Source organism: Erinaceus europaeus, chromosome 15, assembly GCF_950295315.1.
Source record: "Erinaceus europaeus chromosome 15, mEriEur2.1, whole genome shotgun sequence".
Taxonomy (NCBI): domain Eukaryota; kingdom Metazoa; phylum Chordata; class Mammalia; order Eulipotyphla; family Erinaceidae; genus Erinaceus; species Erinaceus europaeus.
The window spans coordinates 68,338,098-68,351,159 of NC_080176.1; the positions used below are offsets into that span (position 1 = coordinate 68,338,098).

General features: G+C 34.9%; 1 protein-coding gene across 1 annotated transcript in view; it reads left to right on the forward strand.

The window, feature by feature from the left end:
* Positions 1–13,062, forward strand: part of DCC (DCC netrin 1 receptor) — a 1,300,159-nt gene that overhangs the window by 1,187,117 nt on the left and 99,980 nt on the right. The window contains exon 23 of the mRNA XM_016186489.2: positions 7,452–7,517. Coding sequence (XP_016041975.1) covers positions 7,452–7,517 — 66 coding nt within the window. The remainder of the gene's footprint in view (positions 1–7,451; positions 7,518–13,062) is intronic.

The following is a 13,062-nucleotide window of genomic DNA, read 5'->3' on the forward strand; positions in this document are numbered from 1 at the left end:
GTCCTCCCCAAACTTGTACATATTCACTTAAGAAAATATTTTCTGTTTGCCAATGTATGCTAATAAGTCTAAATAGTTGTAAAATTGATGTAATACCATGTTGTGAACAAAGAAAATATTTAAGTTACTTTTGGGGCAGTATAAGAACATTATGAATAACTTGTAAAATGGATACTTTTAATTTTGTATATGAATAACACATTGCAAAGTTTTCTAACATACTAGATCCTAGTGAAGCATTGAGAACACAAGGTACAAATCGCTTTGATAAACACAAGTAATGTAATAGAGAACAGGCCTGTTGCCTCTTACCTGCTCCCAATTTTTCTTCAGTTCAAAGAGTAAGTGGCAAAGAAATAATGGAAACTTTAACATTTTCCTAACAGAACATATGTCTCTTGCCAAAACTCGATGAAAACTAGAAATTTTTCTGAAGCCAGGTGGTGGCACACCTGCTGAACACATCTCATGAATGTACCATGAGCAAGTACCCAGGTTCAAGCCCTTGCTTCCCACTTATAGAGGGGATGCTTCATGAGTGGTAAAGTGGGTTTGCAAATGTCTATTTTTCTCTTCCTCTCTATCTCTCCCTCCCCCTCTCAATGTATGTCTGTCCTATCAAATAAAATAGAAATAATAAGAAGAGGGATTTTTCTGAAATGTTTCCTTTAAACATAAAGGGTAACACTTTATTTCACAATTTGAAATTTGAGAAAATGCATATCATAGAAACATTAAATTTCAGATTTGGATCTAACTCAAAGTTAACTACATAAAATAATTTTTTTTATTCCCTTTGTTGCCCTTGTTGTTTTATTTTGTAGTTATTATTGTTGTTCTTATTGATGTTGTCATTGTTGGATAGGACAGAAATGGAGAGAGGAGGGGAAGACAAGAGAGGGAGAGAGATAGACACCTGCAGACCTGCTTCACCGCCTGTGAAGCGACTCCCCTGCAGGTGGGGAACCAGGGGCTCGAACCAGGTTCCTTAGGCCTGTCCTTGCGCTTTGCACCACGTGCGCTTAACCTGCTGCGCTACCGCCTGGCTCCCCATAAAATAAATTTTAAAAGATAAAACTATTAGGAGAATAAACATAGTCTTTAACTTTTCAAAGTTAAGGATTCATTTCTTTGTCTTCTTTTTTCCCCCACCTGGATTATTGCTGGGGCTTGGTGCCACCACTAGAAATTGACCACTCCTGCAGCCTTTTTTTTTTTTTTAATTTGATAGGATATAGAGAAATTGGGAAAGGAGCAGGATATGGAGAGGAAGAGAGAAAGACAGACACCTGCGGGACTGTTCCCTCATTTGTGAAGCTTCCACCCCTGCAAATGGGGAGCAGGGCCTTGAACCCAGGTCCTTGCACATGGTAATTTGTGTGCTCACCAGGTATGCCACTGCTTGGTCCCATTATTGTTCTTTCTGAAGCTATTATTTTAAACTACTTTTAAAACCTGAAGAAAATACAAAATAGTGTTTTTTTTTAATTTTCTGAATCAAATAATTTTTATTGAAATTATTTGTATGCAATTGTTGGTTAAGTAATGCATAAATCCCTTACTTTGTAGCATTTTGATTATTTTACTCACCTTCAGCCTCTGTTATTGGGGAATTATTAGTACATAGTAACACAAGATTTCTCCTTTGTATTCTGAAGAGTATTGTATATTCACTGTATATTTTTATTACTGTGTTCACATAGAATCTCTATATTACTGATTTTATAAAATTGGAAATAGATAACTACCTATGACCATTTTTTAGCCATGTTGGGATGCATTTAAATTATATTACATGATGTAAATATTTAAATTAATCAAATGTCCACAAATTAATTTACTTGGAGTTTAAAGTTTTTAGAAATAGTAGAGATTTCTCACAGTTATCAAAATTATAAATTCAAGAGTTTTAAGATAACTATCATTTTGGAGCACACAATCTATTATAAGACTGATAATGATACATTGATTTATATTTGCATATATCACTTTTAATACTAGATAAATGAAAAATATTGTTAACTTACACTAATAGTAATTTTATACTAATAGATTAAACTTCTATTAAATCTATAAAGGTAGAGTCAATTACAATCCATCTGCAGTTCCCATTGTCAACCATAAATATATCTGTATAAGATCTAGGTATAGATACAATGACTTCTGTTATGGAAATATTAATTTACAATATATTTTTATATTCCACCTCCCCTTAAAATATAGATCTATATCTTTCATATAATAGCACTTAAATTTTGAAAGAACAAGTTTTTTTTATTGATATAATAATGATCAACCTACCATCAGAGTTCCACATCCTATCCCCTCCATTGGAAGCTTTCCTATTCTTTATCCCTCTGGGAACATGGATCCAGGGTCACTATGGGGTGCAGAAGGTGGAAGGTCTGGCTTCTGTAGTTGCTTCTTTGCTGGACATGGTTGTTGACAGGTCGATCCATATTCCCATCCTGTCTCTCTCTTTCCCTAGTGGGGTGGGGCTCTGGGGAGGAGGAATTCCAGGATACAGTGGTGAGGTCTTCTGCACAGGGAAGTCAGGTTGTTGTCATGGTAGCACCTGCAACTTGGTGACTGAAAAAGCATTAAGATAAAGCAGAATGAATTGTTTAATAATCAAGAACCTAAAGGCAAAAATATAGCAGATAAGACTTGGGGGTCTCCATTTTGGAAAAAGCTAGTAAGTCTATTTTGGGTATATTCCAAAGAGCCCATAACTTTACTAATTTTTTGCCTGAGTTAGACAAATAACATGCAGGTAGGCCAAAGATATTGTCTGGGGAAATGGTGTCAGAGTTGGAAATGAGACCATAAGGCTGAATCAGGGAAAAAAGTAGCTTCCAAATATTGGAAACATACATAAATATTGTTTACTATAAGCCTTATCAATTTGATCTGGGGCCCATATTCATCACAGGAGCCTGTGTAATTTCTGTATCCCTGTAGGTCTGAGCTTTCATTCTGTGGTCATAGCTAGGAACATTCTAGGCTGGACTCATTGCAGGATCCATCTTCTTTGAGTGGCAGAAAAACATTTCTTTGGAGAATGGAACAGTCCTTTACCATTGTTGATCCACATTGATGGCAAGATGCTGTAGAGACCTGTAAGAGGGTCCACTGTGTTCCTGATGGAGATGATCAGTGACAGTAGAGACAGAGATTTGTTATAGGTCTAGGACCATCATGTCTATGTAGATATCACAGGATTCCTTGACTAGGGCCCTGGATGATGCGGTGGCCTGGTAGTGACCAAAAGTACCATCATTAACATCTTTCAGTCTCTTGCCCTTATCCAACTTTTGTAGTTCTTACTTTAACAAGGTAGCCTTGGAGTGATTGAGGAAAATGAAATGGGAGGTAGGTAAGGAGGGTATCTAAGTCTAAGTAGAAACTATATGAATAGTTTATGGTGTCTTTTTAGGTCGTTCTACTTGCTTGCTGTCCATATTGAGTCACTGCAAACTCTCGTTCACTTTTACTTTAAGGTATATATTGTCCCGTAATTTATGGATACATGGGCACATGTGTGCTATCTCATGGGCCCTGATCTACATCTAGGTTCTGTGGCTTTGTTAGGAAGTGCACCACCCAGAATGGAATTAGGGAGTCCTATGAGCTAGGAAAGGTCTCACCAGAGTAATGGAGCTGAAGGGCTAACATTCCACGCATGGTATCTTTGGACATGATCTGAAGTGAAACATGTCTAGGTGGTACTGGTTGCAATGATTTAGTTTAAATCAGCAGATACAGTATCAAATGGTATGGATCTAGAGAAGCATGCAGGAAGATGAACCATGCCCCAGATTTTCCATGACTGGGATAAATATGGGTTTTATAGAGAATGGGGAAGGTTTCTGCTGTCGTAGAGTATAAAAAGGTAATAGGTAGGTTTTTTTAATTAATTTTTATTATATTTATTTATTGGATAGAGACAGTCATAAATCTTGAGGGAAGGAGGAGAAAGAGAGGGAGAGACACCTGTAGCCCTGCTTCGCCACTTGCAAAGATTTCCCCCTGCAGGTAGGGACCGGGGGTACAAACCTGGGTCCTTGTGCACTGTAACATGTGCACTCAACCAGGTGTGCCACCACCCGGTCCCTGTTAGTTTTTATTATAATCAAGTTATTTGGGAATTTGGTTGACTTTGAAAATCTCATTATTAAGATTTACTGTATCATGTAAGACCTCACCATATTTGAAGTCATTAAATGCTATTTACATATAGCTGTATTTTATATAGTGACATGACCAGTTGCTTCTGATTATTGGTGATTTAATATTTCAAAGAAAAAGTCATTATTAGAAATATATTAACAATTTAAACCCACAGTTAAAATTCAATCAGGTTACCAATTTGAAATCTTAAGTGCTTAGACTGAAGAAATATATACTCAGAACTGGGCTCAATGCATCAAAAAGTTGCAGATATTCAATCTATTTTTCTTTTCTCACATTGATTAAATAGTGATTTACAACACGATAAGTTAATAGGAGTGTATATTAACACCATTCCCACCACCAAAGGTTTGTATCCCTTGAATGAACAAGTTTTAAGCTTTATTCGTAAAATGAAGATCTCTGGGATAGTGATGTAAATAGTTTATATCATTGCATAAACAATCTCACTCTGATAATTTTCTAGTGTCTAATTGGTACTCTGTTTCCTAAAACAGTGCTTGTAATATTAGTTAATAAAATATATTCAATATTTGTTTCACAGTAATAATGATAACAATAATAATATTTATTCTTCAGTAGTCCATAACTTGATGATTTTGTGGTTTTTGCCTTACAACATCAGATTTTTTCTCTTAAATTAATATATCACATAAAGGAAGACTATCTCAAATTTAAAGTGCACATTTTAGAGAAAAGAAACATGCTAACACACAAAATTAAAATTTGAACCCCATGACTTTAGTGAAGAAATCCCAGATTCATCAGTATCCTGGAGATAAGTTTTGTGTTTCCTTAACTGGAGTAGTGCAAGAACTCAAATTACCATAAATCCAATCTTGCTTGTTGATGATATCAAGTTCCTTTAAAGCACTTTCTGTTGGGTTTGTTAAAGAGTTATTTACTTTTCTCTTGCGGTATCAATCTAATTGTAACCAACAAAAACTTAACCAATGTCAATACATTAGAATGTGTGACAAGAAAGCACAAGTTTTAAATTACCTTCTCTTATTTAGGAAACATTTCCAGAATTCCTTTATCTTAAAAAAAGCTCAAAACATATAACATCTGAGTTTCTCTTATCTGTTCAAACTCACAGTGTAATCAGTAGTCGCATGAAATCTAAGGGGTGCTAGATCCATAGAGCTTTATGTCTAAGTAAAAGATGGATGTTTTGTATTTGTGGACTTTTTTTTTCTAATCCTTCTACAAACTACCTGGAAGAGTGTGGGGGAAAAACTTTCATTAAAAAGTCATTTGTCAGGATGCTAGAGGAAAAGGAATATCCTCCACAGACTAATTTCTAGCCAATACAGGATTACTCCCAAAAGAAATCATTTATTGCTTTGCTGGTCTAAATGATGGGGCTGTTAGGATCTTTTTTGGCTGACTGCTTTGCATTGTGATTTAGCTGCTTTCAGATATTAGTTAAGTCATCTTAATATTCATGCAAAACCCTTGCCTCACTCCATATCTTCCAACATTGATAACACAGTATCACATGGGCAATGCTTATCCTCTTCACAGTCAAATCCAAATTTGTTAGAGACACACGTATAAGGTATTTGGGGAAAGGGTTAGGTTTATCTACATTTAATCAGTCCACCAATATGGAAACAATTTCTTCTTCTTTCAGTTATTCCTCTTACTAACCCCTTTACTCCCCTCCACATACACATAAGAAGAGTCTTCATCCTAATTTCCACTTTTATAATTATGCACCCACATTCATGGACAAGTAACATTCCAGTTTCTGCTAAAACCAGAATAAGATGTGCCAATTTCTACTGAAAATAGAGTATGATGTGATTGCATCAATGTATTCATTCCTTGTTGGAAATTTGACATCTTCACTTCAGCTCTTCCTTGATAGAAAAAAGAATTAAAAATTTTAAATTGATAGTCTGTTAGCAAGGTTTTAGTATTCTTTCTCAGCTATTTTGCAAATCAAATTATAAAATTTGGGAACATTTTTCTTAAGTGTTTGGTATGCAAAGATTGTCCCAAGAGCAAGACTTGAATGTCTCAATGAATGAGAAATTTAGAATCTATACATATAAGAAAGCATCCTATGTTATTATAGTTGAATGCCCCAATGGCCTTCCTCTACATTATGCACTAATTGCATTCAGAAATAACCCTCTGCAGCAACTGAAAAGGAAAATTAGCTGTGGTCTTGTATGTGTTTGCATATAGATTCAATTGCCAAAAGTTTTCCTGTAAATGGGCTGTCTAGATATTCTTGAATTCACATTATATCCAACTAATTAAAGTTATATGAATGTTCCAACAGAAAGCAAGGGTTACCTATGTTCTAACACCACTAACTGAGTTTATATGATAATTATTTCTAGTTAATTTTTGACTCAATCCTTATAAGTGCTACTTTTAAAATTGTTGAAAACCTAATTGAAAGCAGTGTCTCTAACATGAGGTTCTAAAGATATCTTCTTTCTTCGCTGGAGTGTTTGAAAGAAAAATTTACTCTATATTGGTATAACATCTACTGAACCTACAATGCACAGGACTCCATATGTAGTATTTCATTCCCAGGTACTTTTTGGTACATGACATAGTCTACTCCACGTCTTGTTATAAGACCAAATGTGCTCTTTCCCCTTACAGAATATAACTTTGTGAACTTTCCATAAAGCCTTATCAGGTGGACATCAATGTAGACAGGACCATAAAGGAAGTTGACTTTGCCTCTCCAGTGTAGTGTAACAACCAGCATTCTTTCTGCTTTTCAATGTGCTACTTAATGGTGACAATCTAACAACTGAAAGAAAGCTAAAGGACAAAGAATACCTCCTCTAAGAAATGAACTTCACTTTTCTAATAGTCTATTTTAGGCAGAAAGGATAGTTCACCTCAAAGGGTGCCTGTTTTTCCACAAGTGAGAGCCAGGTTCAAGACTGGTCCCCATCACTGTAAAGGAAGATTCAGTATTTTATTGCTTTTACCTTTCTTCTGCTTTCCATCTGAAAAAGTCAGTCCAGAGCAGTGAAGGCCAGTGAGAGAACTAAAAGTTTATTTTGTCAATTATAGAAACTAATGTTTTCTTACAAGGTATAATGCTATTGAAATATTCAGATTTTATTTGAGGTGACCAAAATAATCTTGTTCTGTTTTTTGTGTATTTTAAAATATTAATCATTTTATCAGTTACCAATATTAATTATTAATCAATTTATTTTTCTTCACTTTTCTTTCACATTGTATATCCACCAACATTTCCATGTGTTTTTTCCTATAACTAGGTCGGCATGGAGATGGAGGCTACTGGCCTGTTGATACTAATCTGATTGATAGAAGCACTCTCAATGGTAAGTATCTAAACTAGCTTCTATAATATTAGTGATATTAATTCAATGCTTAATTTCAGATTGTTATTTATTCCATCCAATGAATAAAGATTGAAAAAAAAAAGAAACAAAGAAAGGAAAAACAGAGGTGAAAACTTAGAGAGGTTTTGGTCTATAGCAGCAGATACAAGGATTCTAAAGAAGAGATTTGGGAGGATTCTTAAGGGGATTTGAGGACCCAGAGCACTGTGATGGAGGGGTGGAGGATGATGTTAGTTGGAGGTAGGTGTGGTATATAGACACCTGTGAGTGTAGATATAAAAAACATATAGATGTGACAACTGCCTTACAAATCATTATTTACCCCAATAAAGTAACCTTAAAAAAGATACAAAATATTCAGAATATAATTGAAATCTCTTCCGTGCCTCAGCTTTATTGTTCACTGTTATGTAACCAGTCTCAAAAATATGGTATTTATTAACAATCTATATGTATCTCTAAGCATTTTATATGAATACTTATGTTTATAGAATTGTAAAATGTCATAATATTATATGTATCTATTTGCCTCTAGTGTTCATTTGCAACTTTGTTTTGATTGCTCATCCATATATTTACAAATAGTTCCCCTTCATTTATCTTTATTGCTGTATATATTCTATTTTATAAAGATAACATGATGTATTTATGTAACAATTTCAACAGGTTTTCTTGACAGATTTGATTACTGAGTAGATATATACCCACTTGGGCAGTCTTCTGTTAAAAAGTTCAGGTAGAAAGTCAAAACTGCAATTTAAAAGTCATTTTTCTGAGCATGACAATGCTAAGAGAGTGAGATAAGTGTTTGTTATCACAGGCTATGCTAATCTAATGCAGAAATTTTCCAAAAGAGGAAGGTACATTTGTGGTTCTTCCAGCCAAAGGCTCAGTGTTTACTTTGACTTCTGGTGAATTCAAGAACATAAATTTACTTATTTATTCTTCTTTCCTAGTGTGTGCCACCCCCATGCCTCTGTTCTTTTCTAGTAACTGGGCATAATTTCTCTGTTAAAATATTTTCCTTAAACAAGTAAGTAGTTTCATGCAGTTAAGTATCCTGAATATACTCCGTTAAGCTTCTCTAAAGTTTTATCCAGGATACACATTCCAGAGTACTACAATTGTACAGCCTCACAATTGTCTAGTTATTTCTTTTTTTTTTAATTTTTTTATATTTATTTTATTTATTCCCTTTTGTTGCCCTTGTTTATTTATTGTTATGGTTATTATTATTGTTGTTGTTATTGTTGGATAGGACAGAGAGAAATGGAGAGAGGAGGGGAAGACAGAGAGGAGGAGAGAAAGATAGACACCTGCAGACCTGCTTCACCGCCTGTGAAGCGACTCCCCTGCAGGTGGGGAGCCGGGGTTCGAACCGGGATCCTTATGCCGGTACTTGTGCTTTGCACCACCTGCGCTTAACCCGCTGCGCTACAGCCCGACTCCCTGTCTAGTTATTTCTTATACAGATGCTCTTCTGTCACTAAATTACATAGTCTCCTATAGTTATATGAGATTTAACTATCTGTTATAACTAATGTTTTAGATTCCTAGTTGTAACTAGTGTCTTTCATAATCTCTCAGTTTCTATTATAGAAACTCTGATAATTTCTAGGCTCCTGGCCTTGATAGTTTCTAGGCTTTTACATGTGAGAAACCTTGAGGTGTTTAAATAGGAAGGTGAAAGGAGCTAGATAGTCTTCTATTCCAAATATATCTGATGCATTGAAGTCATTGAGGAATGTGGCTAAGTCCTCATTGCATGCAGGTCACTGCTGTGAGTTCTAGGCATAGACTGAAAACTAGACCACTGCAGGAAAAAAAAAAAAAAAAAAAAAAAAACAAGATGAGGGAGCATTACCCAGGTGGACAAGCAGGGTGATACACTCCAGGAAGATAAAAACAAGTGAGAAAAGACCCAGGAATGTGCGAAAGCATTAAATAAGGTTGTTGTTGAAATTGCCTGGTGAAACATAATTAGAGTATTTTATTCCTTGCCACATGGAGATTCTAGATTTGGAGCCTATGTTGGGAATTATCAGTGTTCCCTGTAGGATCATCCCACCGAGCCAATTTTGAGTTACTGTTTCTAGAGGGAGTTTCAAACTGGAATTCATGCTTAGAGAAGGACATGGCTATCAATATTGGCACAATATGATTCTTTTTGATTAACAAAACAAAAACAAAAAAATAATACCATAAATTCAAGAGGAAATTGTTAAGGAAGGCACAATTGTCACCTTGCAGTTTCACTTGCTATAGATTAGTAGTCATGTTCATTTCAGGTGGAGCAGATGAAAACCAACTGAGAACTCTATATTCACATAAGTTGGATATCTAGAGGGCATTAAGATGAGTTAGAATTGTCAGATTTAACAACTAAAATGCAGGAAATCCAGTAAGATTCAAAATATTTCTAGTTTCCTATTAATATGAGATGGAGAAAAATATTACAACATCCCTGGAAGTAGCACAGTGCAGACTCTAAGACTTACCAGAATAGAGTCACAATTTCATGACCTGGTGAAGAACATGCAATGATGATGCCCTGACTGTTTTTCTCTCTCCCATTAATAATAAGTAAATCATTTAAAAAAATCAGAAAAACTTTAAAATAGATTTCTATATTAAACTGCATATGTACATCGTTATATGTGTGTGTGACTACAAATCATTCAGTTTAATTAAAAAATAAAGCAAGTTTAAGTAGAAAATACTCAAGTTTAACAAATGAAGTTTAAATTCAATTATTTAAAGTTCAATTTGAAATAATTCAAATTATCATTAATAAAGTAATACAATAATTTTGATTGCTACATCTGGCAAACCTAATTTCGAATCAAGTTTAAAAGTTCACAGTAGACTGAATCTGCCCTACAGAATAAAAGGAATTCTCTGAGTAAAGTGAAACCCCAATCCAAATCTGACATCAACAGGCAGGTTAATAAGAACTTTTATTATCAGAAACACAAAACTTTTGATGAAAAGAATGGCAGTAGTTGAGAGAAATGTTTGTTACTTATTCCCCTTTTACCATTTAAGATTACTATTGAGAAATATAATCGTAATTAAATTTAATGTGATATATATTATCTCTCAGAAGAAACTCCTGAAAATGAAATGGGCTGATGGCCTCCTGTGGATCTGAGCCAATTAGATAGATTATTGAAGTTATCCCTCTTCAGGTTCTATATTATCTAGTGATATTCTGTGTATTTCATCTTAAACAAATGTGGTAAACAAAGTATCCAACATATTTCTGGAATGCCTACTGAAATAATAAATTAGTATAGGCTGCTTGACTAATTAAGGTGAATCTATAAACTCAGACTTATGAATGTAGAAAACAAAGTTAATCTCTTTCTTACTCTTCTGCTAATTGATAAATTACAGGATATATGTAATTTGACTTTGACACTTTTTGAGTTTTATTTAATTTTTTATTTTATTGGGTGTTTTATGGATTACAGTGCCATTGTTGACACAGGGTTACTTTCTCTAAACTTCCTGTGTTTGCAAAACCTACTTAGTCCCAACTGAGGTGCTTTTCCTCTGTGATACACTAGAATCCCAAAGCCTCTACACCCACTCCCCGCCTCCTCTTAAAAAAAAAAAAGTAGGGGCAGGTGGTAGTGCACCTGGTTTAGAGCACATGTTACCATACTCAAGGTCCCAGGTTCAAGCCCACAGTCCCCACCTGCAGGGGAAAAGCTTTGTAAGTGGTGAAGCAGTGTTGCTGGTTGTTTTTTAATTATTATCATTTTAATTAAAAATCCTTAGTTTCTAAAGTAAAAATTCCACTAATGTCTCCGTTTTTTTAAATAATTTAAATTATCTTTATTTATTTTTTTATTGGACAGAGACGGCCAGAAATTGAGAGGAAAGGGAGAGAGAGAGAGAGAGAGAGAGAGAGAGAGAGAGATCTGCAGCTCTGCTTCACTACTCCTAAAGCTTTCCCCCTGCAGGTGGGGACCAGGGGCTCAAACCTGGGTCCTTGTGCGTTGTATCCTGTGTGCTCAACCAAGTGTGCCACCACCTGGCTCCATATTTTTGTTTTTAACTGTGGTATGCTGTAACAGCAATTTCCACATTTTAAAAAAATTGTTGTTGTTGTTTTGTTTCCATCAGGATTATCAGTGGACTTGGTGCCTGCACAATGAATCCACCACTCCCATTGGCCACTTGTTTCCTTGTTTTTCTTTTATTTTCAGAGGACAAAGACAAATCAAGAGGGGAGGAGAGACCCAGCTAGGGTGGGAGGGAATCTGTAACTCTGCTTCATCAATCCAAAAGCCTCTGCAAGTGGAGACCTGGGGCTGAGCCCAGAGCCTTGCATATGGTAATGTGTGTCTTCAACTGGGTGTACCACCTCCTGACCTCACCGCAAATTGTTTTCATGGCTTGAAAAAGGGGTCTGCATTTTAATTCCACCCCCATCCTGCTTTCACAGAAGAAAGTATCAGGAAAATGTTTAAAAGTTGAGTTTTGAACTTCAAGTTCAATGAAAATTCCATATATCTCTTCTCAAAGTGATGGGATTATAGAAATTTTTTTATCTTTCCCTACTCTTGCTAGAACCATCCTTCAAACCATTGTAATAGAGTACTGGCTTGTCTGGATATTCCAGTCAGCTGCAAATAGATTCAGACCACACTGATCATTTACTTTCTTTCATAGCATGGTATTTCTTTATAAATGCACTATTGGAATTAAAATAAAGAAAAGCAAAACTAGTTTATGTTTACTCTTATAGGTGGAAACCCTTAATTAATTCAGAAAACTGAAAAGGCTTCCTGAATTATTTTCTAATGGCAGGTAGAATCACAGCTAATATGTCATGATATACCATTTTTCTTCTTTTATGATGCACTCAATTTTGAATTATGCCCTGCATTCTTAGATCAGAAAAATCTACAACTTCTAAAGATATTATTATGTAGTTTGTATTTGTATGAATGACAACCTTGAAAATCAATTCAATCTGCTTTTCTCATTTGAGAAAAAAAATGATTGATCCATTTTTGCTGGTAACTCTTCCTATAGTTTACAAAATTAGTAATTTCTTTTAAGAGATCTGCATACCCTAGAAAGGTATCCTTTGATTGAAATTAATCCTTTAAACATTATTTTGGCAAGCAGTCCAACAATATTATTAAATATTATTTAGTATTCAGGATAGTTGAAGTGTTTAGAAACAGGGTTTGCAATCTGTGTCTAGGAGAAGAAAAAAAAACACGTCCTCTAGTTTTGAAAAACTGTTTTATTGTCTTCAGAACTCAGAAACATTTTATTTATTTTAATAAACTGTGTAAAACCTTGGTTCATATTTTATGAGTCATTCTAGGATCTGTTAACTATAATAAGACACTCACCAGACACATTACTTCCAACAGGAAAGTTCCAACAATAATATTTCACAGTTAAATGTCATTGAAAAGGTAAGGGATATATGATCTGTGGTTCTGAGTTCTAGTCTGTAAGCAACTCTGTCCACCTACCATTCCAACACTAACTAGGGGAC